The sequence below is a fragment of the Eptesicus fuscus genome, chromosome 5 (genome assembly GCF_027574615.1).
Source record: "Eptesicus fuscus isolate TK198812 chromosome 5, DD_ASM_mEF_20220401, whole genome shotgun sequence".
In the NCBI taxonomy this organism is placed as follows: domain Eukaryota; kingdom Metazoa; phylum Chordata; class Mammalia; order Chiroptera; family Vespertilionidae; genus Eptesicus; species Eptesicus fuscus.
Genome location: NC_072477.1, coordinates 46,402,411 through 46,426,041, shown reverse-complemented (window position 1 = coordinate 46,426,041; position 23,631 = coordinate 46,402,411). Strand labels below are relative to the sequence as shown.

General features: G+C 47.8%; 1 protein-coding gene and 1 non-coding gene across 10 annotated transcripts in view; both read right to left on the bottom strand.

Annotated features, from left to right (window-relative positions):
• The window catches only part of DAPK2 (death associated protein kinase 2), a 116,650-nt gene that overhangs the window by 8,727 nt on the left and 84,292 nt on the right, over positions 1 to 23,631 (bottom strand). For 7 of the 9 annotated variants that reach the window (XM_054716158.1, XM_008139142.3, XM_054716159.1 and 4 more), the window contains 5 exons: positions 18,840 to 18,969; positions 13,124 to 13,172; positions 12,291 to 12,317; positions 8,435 to 8,587; positions 7,336 to 7,381 (listed from right to left, as the gene is read on the bottom strand). In XM_054716158.1, coding sequence (XP_054572133.1) covers positions 7,336 to 7,381; positions 8,435 to 8,587; positions 12,291 to 12,317; positions 13,124 to 13,172; positions 18,840 to 18,969 — 405 coding nt within the window. Of the gene's footprint in view, positions 1 to 4,901; positions 6,019 to 7,335; positions 7,382 to 8,434; positions 8,588 to 12,290; positions 12,318 to 13,123; positions 13,173 to 18,839; positions 18,970 to 23,631 lie in introns of those variants that run through there. The other 2 variants (XM_028141961.2, XM_054716161.1) reach the window with 2 other exon arrangements.
• Positions 15,390 to 15,496, bottom strand: LOC114230683 (U6 spliceosomal RNA). The gene has a single exon (XR_003616650.2). It is a non-coding gene; the product is annotated as a U6 spliceosomal RNA (small nuclear RNA).

The window sequence follows — 23,631 nt, the reverse complement described above, 5'->3', positions numbered from 1 at the left end:
CCAGGCCTCCTCTAGAAACTGCGAACAGATTGCAAGTTTTCAAACCTCCATCTGTGCCATTTCTCCAGCCCCATCCTCCACTGAAAACCAGGGACACCTGAGTGCCCACTTCCCTCTCCTGTCCAGGTCTGTTACTCTACCCCCCACCCCCTCCCCTTCGCCGATCTCTCTATAGGCAGCCCCTCCACCTCGGCCTTTTGCTGGCTGGTTTCCTGGCTGAAGCCTGGACTCTGCCTAGACTCACCTCCTGAAAGGAGCGGCGTGTGAAGCTAAGAGGTGCCCGAGTCTCTGCCTCCTTATAAACAGGTGGGGAGAGCTGCAGAAATGATGTGTCCCTGCAGGTTGTCCCTGCACCGAACAAAGGCAATGGAAAGAGGCAAGAATGCCCTTTTCTTTGCCTGATCTGGTCTCACGTTTCCCAGTTAGGTCTCAGCATGGAAACTCTCACTTCTAATCCACTCTTCCAGGCCCTTCAGGCTTCTGAGCCATTTTCCGTCCCCAGGAAGAGCTTCCAAAGTCCCCCCTTCCGTACACAGAAGACAGGCGACCGGAGAGACACAACAACCAAGTGCCACGTGTGGTCGGTGTTTGGATCCTGATCTGAACAAACCAATGACAACAGACCATCCTTGAGAAAAGTGGGGACATGAGTACGGAATGTGCATCCAGATGATGTTAAGGAATTCATCCTGATTTTGTCAGGTGTGATAGTGACACAGTAGTAATATTAGTAGGAAAAGTCCTTATCAGAGATTCAAGCTGAAGAATTTGTGAGTTAAGTAAGTCTGAATTTTCCTTTAAAATGCTCCAGAAAATGTAATGGTGGAGATGAATGAGACAGAACTGGCCACAACTTGCTCACTGTTGAAGCTGGGTAACAGGTACATAGAATTCACTATACCATTCTCAATACTTTTTGCAGGTTTTGAAAAATTCCCATCACAAAAAGTTAAAAGCAAAAACTCTCTTTTTAATCTCTGTAATCTTCTCTTTAATCTCCACTTCCCAGTCCAGGTTCCTGGCCCCAATCTGGGTTTATCCCCACCCCTACTCAGCCACAGTTTGGGGAGGGGGAGGGGAGGGTGTTGAGAATGCTTCTGCCCTTGGCCTCCCCTCTCAACTTTGTTCAATCTCTCTCCTGTTTTCTGGAATATTGGGTACCTCTATTTTATCACTCACCATGGCCTATCCTGTCTCTCAGTTGGTTAGGTCCCCGTTTATCCCAGAAATTGAATCTTTTATCCAGGAGTTGTCTTGTCCTTATCTGTCACCTCCCTTCAGAGCTGAGCACAATCAGTGTTTGTTCCACTGAAACTGGCCCCTTCTGCTCCTCAAATATGCCCACTGCTGGGTCTTTGCTCCAGAGCAGAGCCTTCTCCACAGGCCAAGAGTTTCACAGACAAAGGAGCAAAGGCCATTCAGTTCTGTAGACATTTGCAGCGGGGATGGTATCTGGGCACAAAGCCACCTCCCAAGGGGCCGACTGCACCATGTGATGGAGTGAGGTGGGAAGCCTCCATGTCCATAATCACCTGTAGGGGAGCGTGGGCAATGCTGGGAGCAGGTGCATGGAGGAGACTCTGGCTTCTCCTGTCATTATTATTCCTCACACCCCTTCAAGGCCAGCCGCCTCCATCGCAGAATTGGTGCGAACCCCCCTTTGTGTGCCATGTGCATGCCCTTCAGAGCAGGGACAGGCTGCCGCCTTTCCCAGGAGCCGACTCCAGCTTCCCTGGGAACCGTTATTCAAGAAGATGTCACACACTCCCCCTCCCCGCCCCAAGAGTCCAGGATGGCATTTGCACAGAGCACAGCGGCCGACCTTTCATTAACAGCCTAGTGAATGAAAACTCTGACGGCAGAGGGGTCTGCCCACAGAGCAGTGCCCCCGCCTTTCTCCCTCTAAGTACCAGTGCCAGGGACACTCAGATACCTAGGGACCGTCAGCCCCACCCTGCCCTTGACCCCATTGCTAAAATTCCAGCTGTGGGCGTGTGGGGAGAAGTTCAGCAGGCCCCCTGGCTGGGTCTCCTTGGGTTCTGAAGCCAAAGGGTGATGCATGTTGGACTGGCCAAGTGGCGGGGAAGGGTTACAGTCTTCTCTGATTTCCCTGAAACACTTGGGGGGCATTTCTCAGTTCACTGCTATTTGTCTTGGAAGTTCTTAGTACAGAAAAGGATCTGTGTATAAAGTGTCTAAGCGACAAATCGTTACCAATGACTGGACTTGAACATAAAGAGGACAACTCCACTTCTGTGAGGAAAACCTCCTATGGTTCTGACTAGCTGGGTTACCTTCAGACAAGTCCTGCCCTGTAAAATGCTGTACGGGCGTCTGGTGGTTCACTTCTGAGGACCTGCATGGTGGCTGCTGCCAGAATTCTAAAATAACCCCTTATCCCTCCCTCTTCCCAGTCTCCCTAATTCAAAGCATCAACATCTTACTCTTTTATTGCATTTTATTTCGACGTCCACAAGAAAGTTTCCCATGAGTGGCTCAATCGGGGCTTCCTTTCCTTAGGAAACCTGGCTGTGTGAGGTCAAGGTCTGTTGACATGGCCAAAGGACTCTTTAAGGAACAGTGTCTTATGCCAAATGAGTACATCACATCCTGGGACAGGGCATCCTTGGAGAGATGACAGATGGGTCATTTGTCCCAATTCTCCCAGGCAGGGCATAGGAACAGCTTTGCCATCTTCTATGGATTCCAAGATGCACATTTTTGGATCTCTGAAATCAGGACTTGTCTCCCAATCAATGGCATCATATCATAACTGTCGGTCTGAAGTGAAGGCAGGTGTTCACGCTGCTTCTACCAGCCATCGGGGCCGCCAGCCGTCGGGGCCACCAGCCTCAGGCTGTCTGACCTAGAGTCTCTGCTTGAGGTTCTTTTGGATCACACTGATTGCGCAAATTCACAAAGCATGAGGACCACCACCCGGAGCTCCTACTCTGAGAGGAGGGTTTGTCATCCCGCCTCAAGTGCCAAGGTTGGAACTCATGTTCTCTTGCTTTTCCTTTCTCATGGTGGCCTTATCCCTTACCCTCTTAGTACAGGTGTTCCTCTTTGTGTGTGTGTGTGGGGGGGGGGGGGGGTCTCCTATTGGACTTGCCATCTTGGGTTTTTTATCTTTCTTATTTTTGGTACATAAAATAATGATGTGTCTTATATTTGATAGAAACACGGTTTCTTCTATTTGATGAAAAAAGTTTGTTACAACATTATATATATTTGAAATGATCCAGCATGCTAATAGAAAAGGAGGTAGACTTTTGAAGAAATGGATTCATGAGATCAAAATCTCATGTCTCATCCTAAACCACTTCCCATCTGTGCTGCTCACTAGGCATTTCCCCCCAGCACATCAGGCCACTGACTAGCCTGGCATCCATCATGGCTCCCCATGACTCTTGGGATAAAGGCAGAGCTCTTGGATATGGCAAAGCCTTGCGGGTCCTGCATCCTCTCCAGTCACATCTACACAATCCTCTTATTCTCTCCCCTCCAGCTTTCCTTCTATCTATGTAATTTCAGCCTCCCATGCCCCCTCCCACCACAGAGCCATGGCATGAGGGCTCTGTAGGGAACAGTTCTTTCTCCCTAGTGTGCTTAGCTGATCTCAGCTCAGCATCACCACCTCATGGATGCCTTCCCTGACTAGATCAAACCCCCACTGCAGGCTCTTACAGTAATTCATACTTCTTCCCAGCATATGTCCCAGCTTCCGTTCTACATTTCTAGAATGTTCTTGTTTAATGTTGGAATCTTTCACTGGACTGCAAACTTTGTTAAGGCAAGAAACATGCCTGTTTTCTCTTAGCTTTGTATCTCCAGTGCCAAACCAAGTACCTGGCAGTTGGTAGGTGCTCAGAAACTATTTGAGAATGGGTGGATGGTTGAATCTGCATATCACCTGCCTCAGAAGCAGAGAGAAAACTCCTGAAGCCTGGGGCAGTGAGGGGAAGCAGAAAGGCAACAGACTTCTGGGATACCTCCACTTTTGCCACAATTATGCCCTTGGGCAAATCACATCCTCTCTGTTTCCTCATCTCCAAACTGGGAATAGCATTTACCCTGCTTCTCTGACGAGGGTATGTTGTGAGTGTATTAAGACACTTGGAAATGATACATCTTTTCCCCAACCCCCAAGCTTCTAGCACAGTTCTGGGCCCACACTCAAGCTCTGTCTCTATGAGCCGGATGATGGGTGCTCCTCTGGGAAATGGGTGATAAGACCACACAGTCCTCAGGGGGTATGCTCAAAGCTTGGGGTCAAGAGGGGACCACTGAACCTTGTGCTTCCCAGTCTTAATGTCCACCCTCTTCAAAAACCCTCATGGAGTTTCTCTGACCTTTCAGGGCCTGATGCCCTAAGTACGTAAGAAAAGGAACCTTCTTGCGAAGTCCCGTTGGGTATTCATTCCCAACACAAGGTTGAGGCCCTTAGCCAGAGGGAGACAGCTGGAGAAGGGTGAGATGCTGCTCTCCTCCTGCTCCATGGGCAGAGCTTCAGACAGGCTCAGGCTGGACAGAAGCCATGACCGCACCCTCTAGGACATACTTCTCCATCATCTGAAGGTACAAGGCATTCCATCTATACCTGGCAGAATATGTGAAGTTGCTTATTTTACCACTGGGGTCTGAACTTTAATATTAAGATGGATATGTACATCAAAGTCTCACAATTTCTCCCCATATACCTCATCTTAGAGTCAGGCATCCCGAGTTTCAGTTTCATCTGTATCAACCAGCTATGAATGACCCTGAGTAAATGATTTTCCCTCTTTGAGTCAATTTCCTTATCAGATAATTGAGAATAATAGTAACAACAATAATAATGCCACCAACTTTCTTGTCTTGCGAAGTTCTTTTAGGGATCAAAGACTTAAGGATCAAAGATGTAAGTGCTTGGTAAGTGATGTCAATGCAAATGAGAAGTAATATTTTCTCTGTGCATTTAAAATTCCTCCTTCTGAAGCAGGAAAGCAACAAGCTGACTTACTATTGCCCCTGGTTAGCTCAATATTACCCAAGATCTGCAACCCCCAAGGCATATAGGTGGGAAGTGAAATGTGCACAAATCCATGATCACACATCAGTTACCAAGCATTTCCCCAGAGCCAGCTGTCCTCCCTCTAGAGAAAGATACATTGAAGGGTATTTATTCTCATTTGTTTTAACAGCTTGGCTGCCCTGTCAATCCCTCATCCCAGAAAACCAGGTTGGTGAGAGGAGGTGCAAAATGAATAACTCGCCAGTACCTCTGTGATTCTGGATTCTGGGAAGGGGGTGGAAGTCTATGCTACGGACATACATCCCTGCAGGATAACTCTAGCTGATGCCCAGCAGGGCCGTTGGAACATGCTTCTGCAAGCCATCCAGGAGGCATTACTGACTAGATTCTGGTGCTCAGAGCTCCAAGCCGGCCAAGACTTCTTCGCTGCCTGATCTGCTGCGCAGCTCCGCTAGGGGCTCACTGGCGTCCCGGCAGAACACAGAGCCCAGGCCATCTGTGCTCCCACTCTCCAGCTGGCAGCTGCCCACCAGCTCCTGGATCCACTGTAGGTCTGCTGAGAGCTCCTGCCTCAGAGCTTCAAACTGCACCTGCAGATGGTCCAATCTCCTGGCCATGCTTCCGAGGCTGGACCCTGTGGTCTGGATGTCTTTTCGCAGGAGCCTCTTCAAGGACTCCACTTTGCGGAACTCGTACCTGAGCTGGGACAGGTCGTGCCGGGCACTCTCACTCTCCTCTCGGTACCAAGCTTCCTTCTCATTGAAGATGGAAACCAAAGCTTCCACATCGTCCTGGATGGTGTCATGGGCCCCTGCCAGGGCATGGCATCCCTGGTCTACCCAAGCCACATCCTCCATCACATGAGCAAAGCGCTCAAAGTTGACGTAGGTGTTGTTGGGAGGCATGCTTGAGTGGCATTTGAGGGTGTACTCTCTCAGGCGCTTGGTCTTCAGCTGGGTGGGCTCAGTCTTCCGCTGTTCTGGGGCTCTGACTTCTCCTTTGGACTGGTGGGTGTTTAGACAGAAGAGCCAGAGTTAATTTGACTCCTGCTCCAAAGGGCAGTCCGAGCTGGAGGCAGAAGACACACAAGCAGCCTCTGGCATTCACTGCATGCGTCAGGCCATGTGGAGGACCAGGGTGGGATGAGCACCCCTACAGACCATCATAAGGCGAGGAATACAGGGGTGCTGCCTGCATGCTCACTTCAGGGCAGGGTGGCCCTCAGCATTAGAGAGTCTTCACGCGCATAGCATTTAGGGGCGCTCACACAGACAGGCAGGCTGCAGCACTTCGCAGGCATCTACTCAAGGCCAGGAGCACGCAAGGCCAGGTCTCACAGTGGGAGGCTGAGTGGCCTCTTGCCTTCAGGGCCAGTTGGCCTCCTGGACTTGCAACACTCAGCAGGCTGAGCAAGGAGGCAGCCCAAGAGACTCCCTAGCTCTGTGCCTTGAGCCCACCCCAAACCTGGAGGGCCCTTGGCCTTCCTCATCCTTCAGTGAGCAGAGGAATCTGACCTTTCTGGAGCACTCCAGCCCTCCCCCGTTACCCCTCCTCTGTACCCTCAGATCATCCTCGCCAGCTCCCTCATTTAACAAATAGTTCAAGGGAATCAGAAGTCCTACTATGTCCCTAGAGTACACATCTGCCCAGTTAACAGAACTAGTAGGGCCAGAGTCCCAGTCTCCTGATTCCCACCCTCCCAAGGGCTTTTCATAACACTTTACTGTGACTAGACCACAAAACCCCTGGAAAACCAGCAGCCGGAAGCGCAATTACAAAGCAGGTTAGGCAGGGAGTCGCCTTTGTGCCCGTGCCCTCCCCAGAGGGAATGGAATTGCCCAAAGAGAGCGGCTGCCTCTTCCCACCAGGCCTCCATCTCAGAGCCCCATTCCCTGGGGTCTCACGGTGCCTGAGGAAGCCCGGTGACTGGTTTAGTGCCTTCCTTTACTCAGAGCCCCAAAAGTCAGAAGGAGCCCTGGTGACAAAGCTGAGATTTTTCATTGTTACCAATCTCTCTCTACAACTGGGAACAAGAGCGACACATCATCCGACAAGAACACTTTGTAAGATGGCCCTAGAGAAAAAGGGTTACAACTAAGGTTTGTGAGGGTTGCATTTTATGTCACCTGAACCAATGAAATAAAAACGTAAACCTATAAACCTATTTGAAAAAGGCCCAGAACCTTGGGACCTTCCAACTAGCTTTCGTCTGTGCCCATGGGTCAGTATTTCAAGGGCCCTCTGCATCCAGCCACCCCAGCCAGCCCTGGCGACAGAGCGGAGACCTTCCTGCTCACTGGAGCGCATCACCGTGCCCTTACCGTGATCCAGGGGTGTCGGAGAGCCTCTTGGATTGTGAGCCGTTTCCTGCAATAAGGACCAGAAACAGAGGTGATCCATGAGGACAGAAGCTGAGGTCTTCATTTTTACTCTTCTTAGACTAGCATTTTGGCATTCTTTGATCACTGCCATCAAACCAGAATAATGGGGGATGCAGAGATGGATGGGGAACTGGCTGAATTCTCTGCACTCCAGAGAAAATGGTCCAGACAGACCCCTTTGTAGAGTGACAATACATAAACCCTCTTCCTTGGTCCCAACGTTGAAGGTCCTAACGCCACACTCTAGGAGAGTCGTAAGTGCTCTTTTGAGCTTCCCACTTTCCATTGTTAAACCCTTGGTCTCTGTTTTCCTGTTTGCCTTCCAGATTCCTTCTCAGCTCTACCCTTCACAGTACCCAGGTGGGGTGCTGCTGCCTAGCACTGCCCTTAGCTGGAGAAATCAGGCTCCTGTACTATAGAGGACCCCACGCTGGCTCTCTCCAAAGTCTGTAGGACCAAGAAGCCATGACCTTGTAGAATCTGCAGACCTTACTCCTGCCCCAGGTAGGCAATGCTCCGAGCACCTAACTCCCTACAATTACCTGCCCATCTCCCGCTGTGACCCCACAGCCACAGAGCTCACCCTGGGTCCTGAAGAAGGGATAGGGTTACTGTGTCTCCTATTCTCCCACTTTTTGGCCTCTCTGAGCTCACCTCCCCCAACTCCCACCTGAATTGGTTTGAAACCTGCAGCTTTCCTTTTCAAATTCTAGATATAGGTGCTTTTGGGGCAGACTGCACATAGAGAAACCCAGGCTGACTTCCAAATATACACACACACACACACACACACACACTGCACACACACAGATACACACTGTGCACATACAGTTATTTGCATTTCAGCAGGAAAAGCAGCAGAAAGACTTGAGCAAACAAGATGAATGCCAGTCCACATTTCTCAGCACCTGCCCAGATTAGACCACAATGGCACAGATGACAGCCCGTGACAAAGTGGGGACAGACTGACATGTCTTGGGGAAGGGCAACAGGTGCAGGTCAGTACCTGAGGAGCCCGTGCCTTTCTCTGTCCTCTTACCGTGTCTCTTTAACCAGAAGCTTCCGAATGAAGTCCTTGGCCAGCTCACTGGTCTGACTGAAGAATTCCTCATCAAAGTCGTAACTCACCGCTGTGATATTTGCCAGCGTCTCCTGCTTCGTGTCTCCCAGGAAAGGGGATGCTCCACTTAGGCTGAGCACAGAGAGAGAGAACACATGACCACAGGAAAGTAGATGAATAGGGGGGTGATGGACTCAGGGAACCCTGACTCATACTATTGCATGGGGTTGGGAGGCTCCCAGCAACACTGCCTGACCCCTCTGGGCAGCCAGTCAGCAGCCTTTTCAACTGAGTCCAATTCAATACACTTTATGGAGCTCTGACTAAGCACTTGACAGAAACTGCATCTTCAGGAGACTGGACAAAGGAAGGGAGAGAAGCACAGCAGAACAAAGAATATAATAGAAGGACAGACAAAGGACTGTGGGAGCACACGAAGGAGGTGAGGCCTAGTGCAGGCTTCACGGGAGACTTGACACTTGCATCAGTTGCCTCTTGAAGAATGAAGAGGTTGTCAGCAATCAGAGAAGGAGATGGAAAGTATTCTAGGCTAAGGGGGCAATCTGAGCGAAGCCTGACAGGTGTGGAAGCAGATGGGCCATTAGGGACTAGAAGGGGGTGTGAGGTTCCCCTGAAAGGTTTGTGAAGGAGGTGTCATTTAAGTAGCGACTCCTGAATCTATTGTCTCCTAACACAGATGCCAGTTGCTTATGGGAAACCACTACCTAGATGTGCCATTTTCCCAGAAGTCACTGTGCCTGAACCTCCTTCCTTGAACTCCCTGCCCAGATTAATGATGCTACTTCACAAATGTATCCAAGCTGGAAACACAGGGTCATCTCTGACTCTGCCTTCCATTTTCTCACCTCATCCAACTGGTCAGAAAGTTTTGTTGGTCAAATATCTCTTGAAAGTCATCCCCATCCACACTGACATTTTCTTAGCATAGTGAACCAGAAAATATTTGATATTTCAATCTTAGGTTCAACCTAGGTAAGTTACTCAACTTCTCTGATCTATAGTTTTCTTGTCTATAAAATGAAGAAAATTAAGTCTCCACCTCACATGATTGTTGTGAAGAGTAAATCTATATCTTACCTTATAATAGACAAATATGCAAATTGACCGCACCTTCGCTACGCCCAAGCCACGCCCACCAACCAAGCCACGCCCACCAGGAAACCGTTGCAGGGATGTTGGGGTGTGGCGGAGCCCAAGGCCGGGAAAGCTGCCCGAGGCTTTCCCGGCCTTGGGCACCAGCGGAGAGCCTGCAGGGATCGCAGGAAACCACTGCGGGTCGGCTCCTGCAATCCTTAGCAGGGATGTTGGGTGCAGCCGAGCCCAAGGCCACCGCCCGGGGCCAAGCCCCGACCCTGAAAGAAGGCAGAAGGCAGTGGCCACAGCCAAGGCCTGGGTCCCCGGTGCAGGCAGAAAACTGGTGCAGGCAGCCAGGTGAATGAAGGTCTATTGCACGAATCTTCGTGCAAATGGGCTACTAGTATATATATAAAAGCCTAAGCAACCATTACAACTGGTCAACCAAATGACCAGGGGAGACTGGTCGCTATGACAACACACTGACCACCAGGGGGCAGACGCTCAATGCACCCCTGGTGGTCAGTGCACTCCCACAGCCAAGCTCCCACAGTCAACTTCCCACAGCCAACCAACCTCCTATGGTCCCTCTCTCTCCCTCCCCCAGGCCAGTAGGCCCCAATCGGGACTGGGCGAGACAGTCCCTATCGGCCCCAATTGCCAGCTAAGCCAAGGGACCCCACCTGTGCACGAATTCATGCACCGGGCATCTAGTATATATTTAAAAGGAGCCATACAATTACGGCCCTTATTAAAGATCTAAAATTGGTGGCCATTATTATCGTCGTTGTTAGAACACAAAGAACCTTCTATGGCTCCCCATTTTCTATAGGAGCAATTTTCAACCTTTCTCACTCATGGCACACATAAACTAATTACTAAAATTCTGCAGCACACCAAAAAATATATTTTTTGTTGATCTGAAAAAAAATAGGTATAATTTTGATTCAATCACACCAGACAGCTATTGTTGTGTTGGCTGTTGTCATTTTTTAATTTGACAAACTAAGGGAGAAGAGGTCAGTGCCCCTGACTAACTAGTCGGGTATTGCATGTTTTAAAAATGCTTGTGGCACACCAGTTGAAAATCGCTGCTCTATAGGATCACATCTAAACTCCTGAGCAAGGCATCAGGAGTTATTCCCTAACACATTCTTTGTACATTTCACCACATTTAACATGCTGTTTCCTTCCTTAGCAGGACATTTCTTCCATCCCTTTATACCTGGAGAATTAACCTCATTCTGTACAGTCCAGTTCAAATCAAGTCAATCAATCAAGCTCCTTCTCCTCCCCCAAACCCATTAAACCTTCTGAATCCCCAGCAGACCATTGCCTCTCCCATCTGTGTCTCACAGAGGCGTGTTCATACCTCCACCATAACCTTGGTCCCACTGGGTGAGAGATAGCTATCTGCAGTCATTCCCCATCCCACCCCAACACAGGGAGCTCAGACTAGCAGGGCAGACTCTCCATCATGTCACTATCCCAAGTGCCTGGCAAAATGCCCACCATGGAGCAGGCACTCAAAAAATTTTATGGAACTCAAATGAGCTACAAGAAGTCTATGTGCCCTGTACACACTGGAATTCTTTAACATTTCAATGTGGGCACCAGAGTTCTGAAGAAACCAATGTTTCAAGAGCCAACGTCTGACTATTCTGGATTTGATTTGGAACTATAGAGCAATGCACCAAATTCTCTCTCTTTGCATTGAATTCTTCTGGGGCTTTTGAAATAATTGGTTCCCAGATCCCACCCCTAGTGATTCTAATTTAACAGATCTGGGGTAGGGCCTCGACCATGGTTGGTATCAAAAGGTCTTAGGTGCAGTCAGGATTTAGTTCCTCTCTGCAGCTCAAGGGGGTCTCCCACGTTGTACAGAACTCCCAATCCAAGTACTACTGGTCAGAAAACTAGTTTATGGGGGTGTTGGGAGAATGACCCCCTCAGCTGTTGAGTCTGGCTGTGGGCTGACTCTCACCCAGTGTGCCACAGAAATAGCCTTTTGCAGGTGTGCTGTGAGGGGAAACTGGTTGGGAAGCATTGATGGAATAAACAACCACTAATCAGCCGTGTACTAGGTGCCAGAGCAGTGCCAGGAAATTTGCACATGTCAGCTCATTTAACCCTCACAACACACCCCTGGTAGGAAGTTTGTGATTCCTATTTTTCTGATGAGAAAAACAGGCCCAGAGAGAGTTAAGAATCTGCCAAGGCCACAGAGATGGAAAGTGTCAGATCCACTACACACAGAGCTGTGTAGGAAATCTCTGCTTGAGCGACTTAAAACTTCAGGAGCAGAAAGGAGAGACTCCAGGGAGAAAGGAGGAGGGAGAATGTGAGAGCTGGGGAAAGAAGGGAGAAAGGGAGAGAAGGAGGCAGGATCAGGGAGGGCATAATGACGTGAGAGCTGTCACAAGGCTTCTGAGTGAAAACTGACATTCTCACAGCAAACTGGTCTGGGTGAAGCAGAGAGGTGGGCCCGGCCACGGTGGGGATGCAGACACAGGCTGCACAGTGTGGAAAGCCACAGGCTGATCTCCTGCCCAACCCCAACCCCAGGGTCAAATGTGTGGAATGGAGCTAAGAGGGCTTAGCCTCAGGTTTGCTGTGTGGCTCAAACACATCTGATTCATGGTGGGTGCTCAGTGTCAATCTGTCTGTCTTTTTGCCCCTCTCTCATCCCTCCTGCTTCCCCCAGGTCTAAGCTGGGACACCCGGAATCAGCGATACTCACAGGATGTAGGTGATGACGCCGATGCTCCTGCAAAACAAAGAACAGTCAAGTCAGGGCCTCCTGGCTCTAATCCCGGACCAGCAAGGGACTCCCCGCATGGTTCTCAGGGGAAGTGGCCTCTTGCCCCTCCATGGCAGCCTCTGAATGCCATCTTGAGCCCCACAGTCCTCTCCATCCCACTCTTCAGCAGCACTCAGGGAAGCATGTGGAGTCATCATTCTCTGGACATTGAGTCCGAGGACCCAAGTTCAAGATCAGACTCCTGCTCTTGCAGGCTGTGATTGGGGCAAGTCCCTTATCACTTCTGAGTCTCTTTCTCCTCATACAGTGAGGACAATGATAACTACCTCACAGGACTGCTGCGAGTATTTTAGAAAACCAACTAATCAAGGGGCTCAGCCAACTAAAAGCACTGTTCAAATGAAACAAGTCCTGTCTGTGCAGAGAATCAATCACTGGGGTATCCCCAGGCCCACCACAGAGCCTAGAACACGAGGCTCTCAGTGTCACTTGGTTGACTGACTGAAAGAGCTGTTACTACATTATCTCAATCATGGCCGTGGCAGGCTTCAGGGGTGGATCCTGGACCTCAGCCTTAGCTCTCCCCTTGTTCTCTGCCTCTGCCATGTTCTAACTGGCCTCAGCTCCAGGCCTAGCTGCCTCCAGCTGCCCAGGCCTCAGACTCAGCACACCTGGAGCAGCCAGAGGCTCTGAAAGGAGAGTGTGGAGAAAGGGGTTTTCATGGTCAAGAGGGATATCAGCCAGAGCCAGGGTCTGAGGCCTTCTGCCTTTGGGAGGATCCTGAGACCACCTGGGTGGCCTACACAACTTACCACATGTCAGCCTCCAGGCCCAGGGGCTCATAGTTCACAATCTCTGGAGCTGCAAGAAGCCATATGGAGAGTCAGCAGAAGTATAAAGATGGAAGAGATGGCTGTAGGGAATTTTAGGGAGTTTGGTGCCAAATGTCTCCATCCTGAATCTCCACTAAGGAAAATCAGAGCAAAGGAAGGAGATAATCCAGCTCTAAGAATTTTGAGGAAGTTAGTTGCCTGTTATCCTGGTAGAAACCTTTTACAAAGAGGCCTTGATTGTGAGGAGGGGGAAAGCACAAAGGAATGTCTGGAAAAGGAAGAAGAGGGTGGGAAGAGGAAGATGCAAGAAGGGGAAATGGTCCTAGTGACGAGGCCTACTTGAGAACTCTCTGGTGGAAGACAGTCAGGTCAGCACTAGAAGGTGATGGAGGAGATGGAAGAGAGGGAATACACATTCCTCCAAGTCTGGTCTGAAAGAGGGTACCTCCCATCTGGGGTCCAGATGATGAACTTGAGGTCCCTGAGGGGCATTTGGGGGAAGGTGTCGAGGAAGAAGTTGGGCATTGAGGAGTGGGCCACAGCTATTAAATTGGGAGTCATTGTATAGGTGGAAACAGGAGTTGTGCAAATGATGTGGTGGCCAGGAGAGGGTTCGGAGTCTAGGGAAGAAGACTCTACTGAAAAGAGGAGACTAAATGCAGCCCAGAAGTCAAGCAGACAAGCACTGGCAAGTGAGTATTGAATTTCACACTCACTGCAGTGGCCAGAGAATGCCCTGAGTGTGGGGAGTGGAGATGAGTGTGTAGACAACTCTTTAAAAAAGGTTGCCTATGAAATGGAGAAGAAAGAGAGGGCAGAGGCTAGAGAAGGGAGAAGGACTGAGCCTGTTTCACCACTAATGGAATAAGGTAGGAAGTGGGAAAGGCTAAGTTTGTTGACCTAGAGCCATGGTCGGCAAACTGCGGCTCGAGCCACATGCGGCTCTTTGGCCCCTTGAGTGTGGCTCTTCCACAAAATACCACGGCCTGGGTGAGTCTATTTTGAAGAAGTGGCATTAGAAGAAGTTTAAAAAATTTGGCTCTCAAAAGAAATTTCAATCGTTGTACTGTTGATATTTGGCTCTGTTGACTAATGAGTTTGCCGATCAATCGTTGTACTGTTGATATTTGGCTCTGTTGACTAATGAATTTGCCGACCACTGACCTAGAACAATATCAAAGCCACTGCATCTACAGGGTGTGCCCACCATTCCACCCTCCCACCTCTCCCTACTTGCAGAAACAGGAAGCCATTCTTCTGGCTTTGCTTATTTTTCAGCTTCATAAAAAGGATGGCATACTGCATGTGGTGTCAGTGGTTTCATTTGATGTTTTCCCCTCACTCAACATTATGCTTCTAGCATCCATTGAATGATCATCCACGATCTTTCATTTTCTCTGCTAATTAATAATCCATTGTGTGGATATACGTATATCACTTTTTTACTTATTCTCTTCTCAGTGATCATTTGGACAGTTTCCACTTCTTTTATTATTAGAGCACCATTTCTACGAACTGGTTTTTGTACATGTATCCTGACACACACGTGAAAGATTTTGTCTAGGACAGTGGTATTCAAAGTGTGGTCCACAGACGAATAGTTTGCAAACTGTCACTGGTCCAGACAAGGTAGATACAGAAATTGGGAGTAAGCATTTAGAGACACATACAGCACTTTGACATTCAGTGTGAGACGCGCAACTCATTTTTCGGTACTTATCTCTATTCGACATACTTATGTATCATTTCTATCCTCTATGTGCTTTTGTTTGTCCATTTTGTGCTTCTTTCTGTTTTTTTTTATTTTTCTTATTGTTCATACACACACTTACATTTTTATAATGGCTACCTTGAGACTTTACTATGTCTAACAAATTCTAACATAAGTCAACATTTTAACCTTCCTCTAATATAAACCCTAATTTCAAGCATTCTGTCAAATCTAACATTATTTTCTTCTGTTTTCAGTTGTCCTTTTTTTTTATCCTCACAATTAAAACTTCATCATTATTTTAAATAGAAAATGTTTATGTTTGCCTAATGTTAACTGATTTATTTGTTCCTATTACTTCTTACATTGAGCTGTCCCTTCAGAGGTCATTTTCCTTAATTCATAAGTGTATCCTTTAGAAATTCCATTAAAAAAGGTCTGCTGGTATTTGATTATTTGTTACGTTTTTGTTGTTTTTTTATTTGTTTTACCTGAATCTTTTACCCTCATTCTTTCTTCTTTTTTTTTTTTTTTTATAGTATAGAATGCTTCACAAATATTCGTGTCATCCTTGTGCAGGGGCCATGCTAATCTTCTCTGTATCCTTCCAATTTTAGTATATGTGCTGCCGAAGCAAGCACTGCCCTCATTCTTGAAATGTAATTTTCCTGGGTACACAACTATTTTATTTTCCTCAGCTCTTTGTAGATAATATTCTATTGGACACTGGCTTCCATTGCTGTTTTGTTTTGTTTTAAATTCTTTATTGTTGAAAGTATTACATATGTCCCCTTTCCCCCCCATTGACCTCTCCCAGCCCACCCCTCCCCCCAGGCCTTCACCCCCCCTATTGTCTGTGTCCATTGGTTATGCTTATATGCATACAAGTTCTTTGGATGATCTCTTACCTCTCCCCACCACCCAACCCTCCCCTGCCCCACTGTTGTTTTGAGAAGTATGCTGTCAGTCTGATTACTGTTTGTTTCTTGTTTTGTAGGTGATCTATCTTTTCTCTCTGGCTGGTTTTAAGATCTCTTCGTCTTTGGTACTTTAGAGTTTAACTATAATGTGGCTAGGTATGGATTTATTTTCTTTTGTTTTCTGTTTGATGTACACTGTCCTTTCGTTTTCTGTTTTTACATCAGTTCTGAAAATTCTCAGCTATTCTTTTCAAATGTTGCCTCTCTATTGTCTCTGTTCTTTCCTCTGAGATTTCAAATAGACCTATGTTAGGCTTTCTTTTTTTAATCCTCATTCTCCTATCCTCTCATATTTCTATGTCTGTCACTTTGTGGTACTCTAGCTAATTTTTTCCAGCTCAGTATTCCAATTCTTCAAGTCTTTCCTCTGCAGTGTATAATCTGCTGTTTAGTCCATTTATTGAGTTTTAAATTTCTACAAGGATAGATTGTATTTCTTAAAGTTCTATCTGGTTCCTTTTAGAATTTGCCTGGTCATTTTTGACACTCTTTGGTTGCTTGCTCATTCTTGTGATTCTACCTTTTATTTCTATATACATTCCATTTATTTTATAGTCAACATCTGATCATTTCAATACCTTATGTCTTTGAACATCTAAATCTTGCTAGCCTCTGATTGAAATACTGATATGTGTACTTGCTTTTAGGAGGAGTCCTTCTATTGAACTTGCTGCTCACTGATCCAGTTCTAAATTCATTTCATTGGCTTTTGGGGTGGGACAGATTATGCTAAAGGAGTTACTACCCTTGCTCATTTCCTATGAGTCCAAAATTGTTTTTAAAAAAATATTTTTTTTCAAGAGCCCAGTTTCATAGTGGGAGGGCTTTTGGATAACCAGGTCCACCACACTCCAGGAAGTGACAGTAAATTTTTAACCCTGGGTCTCAGGTTGAAATTTCAAAGAAATCATGGGAATAAGGAAAATGGTTATAACCCATTTCTCAGGGGTCTTGGGCATCAGAGTTTGGGCAGGGGCTTAGAGAAGCCACCCTACATATCTCTAAGGTACAAAGAAAACCAGTTTTGGGGCTGGAGCTGGCTCAGACTGTCTCACAAGAGTCAACTGTGTGCATCTCTTCACAACTCTGATTTCAGTGACATGTTCATGGCTTGAAATTGGAAAATACTAGAAATTAGGGTTTTGTTTTGAGACCCAGTTGTTAGACATTTATCAGCATATGATTGGGCAAAACACTCCACAGTTTGGCCCTACTCATGACTATCCCACGTACATAACCAGTCTGTGTGAACTCTCTGCTCCATCCAGAGTGAACAATGAATTGTCCCTGATAAATACACTAATTCTGGCCCTATCCCCCTTCGATGGATGACTAAACCTGGGATGGGCCCCTCCCCTACCCTGGCTCCTTCCCCACTCCTCTCAGACACTTCCCCCACCCACAACAGCCCTTGTCCCTCACTGGTTCAAGGCCTTGACTGATCCCATTGACTTTGCTAGATATCTTGTTTGAACAGTCTTTGAGGAACTGCATTCAGAATGACCTACCCAAGGTCACACCATGAATTGGTGGCAGAGCCAGCTTGAACCTGGAGCATAAGGCATCTATTATTGAACTTTTTCTGAGATAGCAATTACTGCCCACCATTCACATATGCAGTAAAAATGTATATGTTTATTTTGTTAAGTCATGCCAAGTGTTTAATAACAATAAATGGTTCAATTAGAAAGTCAGGGCAATGAGGGGCCATGAGATAGGATGTGATTAATTGTTCTGCCACCAATTCATGCTGTGACCTTGGGTGTGTTATTCTGAATGCGGCTCCTTACCATCACTGTGTCTATCCCTAGTCCTCACCTAATACCTCCCATACAAAAGATGAAGAATAACCATTGGTTGACCTTAACTAAAATCCTCCAGCCCTCCAGTTCCACATTTGTAAAACTAGACCAGATGATCTGCAAAGAGCCTTCCAGAACTCTTATTTGGTGGCTTGATGTCTTGTTTCCACAAACTGTAAGCTCCTTGGGGCAGGGTCTCCTCAGAGAGGCAATCCAGTATAAGGGAAAGAGGCTTTGATGTTGAATGTATCTGTATTTGAATCTCAGCTCCACCACCTACTGGTTGCTTTGCCCTGAACAAAGCTCTTGATAGAGGAAATAATTAAATCTGCCTCACGAGGTGGCTTGAGGATTAACTGAGGTAATGTCTGAAGAGCACCAGGCATAGTACTTGGCACATGGCAAGGGTCCCCCGCCGGTGGGCCTGTGGGGCCTCTGCAGCACCATGCTATCATGGCTGCAGAGCCGGTATGTGTGGCCTAAAAATCCATCAGAGTGAGTGATCTGACACATTCTGTCTTCTTTTTTATTTAGACTGTGGTCAGAAGTTTCAGCCCCTGGGTTTTGGGGAGACCATGCCCTCCCTCCATTTTCAAGACCACTCTAACTCCCAAAGCAGAGAGACAGTGGTTCTCAACTCTCATTCCTTTCCCCTTTACAAGGCTGTTTCTTTGTGAACCCAACCGGCAGCCCAAGCCCCATGAGAGGGTTTCCGAGGCCTGGGCCAAGAGTGGGAGAAACAGGGGAAGAGAGAGCCGCCTGGGCCCTGCTGCAGGTGGGCCTCCTGTGCATAAATAAAGGACAGGCATACAAGAGAGGCGAGTGGGAGGATCTGGCATCCAGCAGATGATTTCCCCTTTTCTTTTCAGAGAAAGTTGAATTTACAGGAATGCAAGAGGGTGAGGTAATTTTAAATCTTCACAACAAACTCATCTAAGAGCCAGGAGATGGGACCAGCTCTGGGAAGGTTTAACTCTGCAAAGGCCTGTAGCCCCACCTGGCCTTCCCAAGCCAACCTTGGACCCTCACCCAAAGGCCCAGCAAGACATTTCCTTTCCCACCCATTGGGTTTCTAGGGGGTCTCGAAAGCATCATCTCGTAGACTGAAAGCCATAGCCCCAGACACCCGGACTGTTACTGGGATTTCTTTACCTTTTGATAATCAGATTCTTAACTGGGAGAGAAATAGCCCTAAAACTCACCAACAAATTCTGGTGTGCCAAAAATGTTCTTAAATTCAACTCCATCTTCTATTTCGTGAGCAAGGCCAAAGTCAATTAGCTTGATGTGTGGAATGGGAATATTCTTGTCTAACAACATAATGTTTTCTGGCTGGAGAACAAAAAACAAAAAAAAGGAAAGGAAGAAAAAAAGACAGTAATTAAAGCCCTGTTTTGTGTTTTTGCTTTGGGGCTGGGGTGGAGTTTGGTGTTCTTTTTTCAGAGACTAAAACAACATAAACTATTCTTGTTTTTGTGTCCTCAGTCTTCTCCTGTGAACCCAAAAATAGGCAAGCACTGAGGGCAAGGCCTGGGTTTTACCAAATCTGCTGCTCCTGCTGCTCACAGCACAACTGGAGACTCTAGCTTTAATACCCTTTCTGTTTCTGAATGACAGATTCTTTCAGTGCAGTGTCTCTGTTTTCTCATCTGTCAAGTGGGGCCAGGGAGCTACCTACAGCATTTCCCATAAACAAAACCACTCCCTTGGTTTACACTTGGTTAACTGGCCTTTGTCTCTCTGACCACCTCTTTCCCCTAGCAGGTCAGCTTCTGTTGACAACACTCTTCTCCTCTAGACTATGGGTGTGGCTCACTAGTCTCTATCTATGTGTTTAACTAATTTTGGGCCCCAGCAGGACACAGAAAAAAATGGACCTGATTTCCAGGGAAAAATATAATGGTTCAAGTTATTTCTAGCAAATGGCTGTCAGATCTGGCACAACAATGCAGGGGTGCGGTAGTTGGGGGACAGCCCTACTCTGGCCTCACACACTCTGGCTCCCAGTGAGGCTAGAACAGAATCTTGAGCCTACACTTCTCATTCCCACCCATGTGCTCCGAGTACCCAGTGGGCGAGCAGGTCCGTCTGCTTCATTCTTTCTTCCCACTCCCCACCATGACTTTCCTAGACTCCACTGGAAGTGCAACACCCTGAGAACATACATCCATAAAAAAATTTGTACACAAATGTCACAACAGCATATTTATAATAGCCCCAAAGTGGACACAAGTATCCATCAACTGACAAGTAAACAAAATGTGGTGTATCCATATGGTGGAATACTATCTATATATATAATAAGTTAATATGCTAAGTATCCATTGACCGGTAGCTATGATGCGCATTGACCACCAGGGGGCAGACGCTCAATGCAGGAGCTGCTGAGCTGCGGTGACTTGTCAGTGGTGGTTCTCAGGTGACACATGCCGAAACCAGACAGGAGGGAGCACGATTCCTCGTGGGGCCGTGCAATTCCACCTTTGGCTGTGGATTATGTTGTTGCTGGGGTACTGTCAGCCCCGAATCTGGTTTACTGCACACTTGCGTTTGCATTCCACACCCTGTATCTTGTATGACAGCAACTTTGCAGAGAGCCCTCTCGCACTCTGGGACCCCTCGGCAGATGTCGGAGAGCCAGTTTTGGTCCAATCCCCACAGGCCAAGCCGAGGGACCCCACCTGCCAGAGGGACCCCACTCACTCTGCAGACGCCCTTCGAGCCAAAGCTCCACACCAGGTGCGGCAGAACGGGGAGGTTGGCTCCAGGGCATGTCCGGCCTGTCTCGCCCAGTCCCGCCCTGCCGGCCACCTTCTAATTAATTTCCTTTCAATGTGCACAAATCCGTGCACTGGGTCACTAGTTCACCCATAAAAAAGGAATGAAGGCAAAGAAAAAGAAAAGGAGGTGGTGGCAGTGGCAGCATTGTGAGTCCAGTGGCGCAGGGATTGGCTGAAGCAGCGGAAACGTCAAGTTCCCAAGGCCTCAGCAGCAGCCCGCCCGGCGCATGGCAGTTGGCCTGGGTGCGATCGGCAGTGAGAAGGTGTCCTCTGCAGTCCCACCTTCTGCCACCACAGCCAGGCTGCACCTCTGGAGCCAGAACGCACCTCCATGCTCCTCGCAGCCTCTGTGGCCGCAGCTCTCCTCGCACACGCCATGACAAAGAAACACAAAAAGTCCTTCAGCCAGAGCCTGTCCGGGTGGGAGCTCTTCATCTACAACCACCGACCGAAGTCAGGATCATTCACCGACCACTAGGGAGTTCCTGGGGCTCATGGCCAAGAGCAGGAGATGGTCGTGCTCTTCCACCTAGTCTATTATGGGTTCCCGGCTGGATTCTTCACATTCACAATGCGGGCTATGCCTCAGACTGTCAACGATGGGTTCCAAAATATTGAGACCAGGTTTTTAGTTCAGGACGTACATTTTTTCCCCGAAACTAGTGTTAGCATTGGAATAGTTATTCAGTGCGTCTGATCCAGAGTCCTATACAGGGCACACTGAAGACCGTGAGACGTTTCCAAAGCCATTTGCTTTAGAAGGACAGAAGAACCGCAGTCTGCCCTGATGGAGAACTCTTTGAACAGAAGGGGCTAGTGTATGTGGCATGTCAGTCTCCTGTTACCTTACTTCAAGCATGCCGTGCTGTGAATGATCCTGACTTTGGCCACGCCAATGGACACCCTTGTATTCTTGTGTAAATGAACAGAATAATTGGGTTAAAGCCTCAAAGAGAACCAAGGATGGATGACTTTAGTATTCCTAAGGGTGAAAACAACTCTATCAGCTTATCCTCCCAAGAGAAATATAGACATAAAATATTTTCCATATTATGGGGAAAACTGCATGTGAGGTATCTGCAGCCATTAGTTGCTATCCAGCTCAGCTTTGGTGCTAGCAGTACCCCCCAAAAAGTAATAGTCGAGTGCAAGATTATTGAATCACCCAACGTAAAAAAACCACAATGATCGTGACAAGTTTTTAGGACAGAGTTGCACTCAAAATCACAATGCGGGGTGAGGGGGCGGAGAATGGGAGATATCTGTAATATTATTAACGATAAAAAATATTTTTTTAAGAAGAGAAACAAAACAAAATTACAATGTATGTATAGTAGGAGTTAGGAGATCTCCACTCTGCTGGAATGCCTTCTCGACAAGCTTCTTCCCCCTTCCCACCAGCTCCAACTCGTCCACATTGGAGTGTCTTCTTGAGCCCTCACCCCCAACACACGCAGCTACTTGTTTCCACCCAAGGGCCAGCATGGTACCCTGGCATGCCTCTGGCAGAGAACCAACTGTACTGTGATTACTTCTTTATGTGTCCTCTTTCCGCTATCCTGAAGCCACATGACGGGGGCTAGGGACCTTCTTCTCATTTCCATCCCCAACACCAAGGAGTGGCTGGGAATGTGGTAGGGGCTCAAAAATTGTTCACTGGACAAATGAAGGATTGAACCAATGGGATCACAGATGCATCTCTGGTACATCCTGCTTTTAGGGAATCACTATAGATGATGGTTCAGAGCCTTAGAACCTGGGTTCAAATCCTACTTGTGCCATTTACCAGCAGTCTGACCCTGAGCAAGATACTCAGCCTCTGGGGTCTCTCCTATGAATTAGAAATAATAATAAAGCCTACCTCAAGAGGATCAAACAAGGCATGTAAAGTGGCCTGTGGCTGTTATCAACATCTGTCATTATTTCCTTGATCATGTATCTCCTCCCCAGAGTGAGAGTCTTTATTTTATCATCTACCTATTGAACTCCTACCTATCCTTCCAAGCCCAGCAAAAATTCTATCTCCTCCAGAAAGCATGATCTGAATACCCAGTCCAGACCTTCTTCCTTCTCCCGGCTCCACACCCATGCAGCAATCTCGACCTGCAGCACCAACACTGCCCAGAACTCTGTGTGCCAGTCTTCCTGCCCCACTAGATTGCACATTGCCGAGGGCAGGGCCTGCTTCTCATGCTCAGCCTGGGTTTCACATAGAGCAAAACCTACAGTGCTTAGTTTGCAAAGCACTCACACTCATCTATTTGATTCTCACTCTCTGAGGCAGGTACCGTCATCACACCTATTTTACAGATGAAGAAAATGAGACTCAGAGAGATTAAGCGCTTGCCTAAAGTGCCTCAGCTCAAAGGCAGTGGAGCTGAGATTCAAGTTCAGGCTGACTCCAAATCCTATGTGTTTGCCCTTTTCCCACGTTGCTTCCTTTCCACTAGCTGATGCAGAGGTGCCCACTGGGATCACCCCTGCCGGCTGGCAAAGTGGTCATTTCCATCTCGGCACTAGAGCCTCATGAGCTTGCTGTTCCAGCTCCATGTTTTTCCCAGAAAGCTCACAGCTTAGGGAAGGGCCACACCTCAGCTGCCCTAGATTTGTTAAAACGCAGCCTCTGGCCACTCGCTCATGTCTCCTCCTCCTCTGGGGGAGGCCACTGCGTGGCTCTGATCTCTCATTGCTTTGCCTGGTAAAGCAGGAGAGAAAACCACTACCTAGTGTCTGTATGCTCTTGTGGGGTAGAGGGAGGGATATAAAAATTCACTTTCAAGGCCATGCCAGGACCACCGGCTTTCAGCCTTGGGGCAGTCAGCAATGCTGGCTTTGTGGTCTGTGCCATATAACAACTAGCATTTGTCATGGGCATTCCCCGCACATCAGCATAGTAGGTCCTCACAGCCTCCAAGCTATAGATGGCCAGTGCCCCATCTAACCAGTGAGGAACCTGGGCCTGGATCCAGGCATTCTGAGCCCCAAGTTGTGCTTTGGGGGCCCCCATCTGAGCTAGCTGCCCATCAGAATCCCCTGGGGACTGTGTTAAAAATACCAACCGACTAAATCAACTCACCAGGAGCGAGACTCCAGAATTGATTTTGTTAAGCAAGTTCTCCAAAATCAGGCAGTGCCCAGTGTTTAGGAAACCAGCACTAAAGAGGGTCCTGTCATCGGACAGACATGTGTTTGAATCCCACTTCCTCCCCCTGCT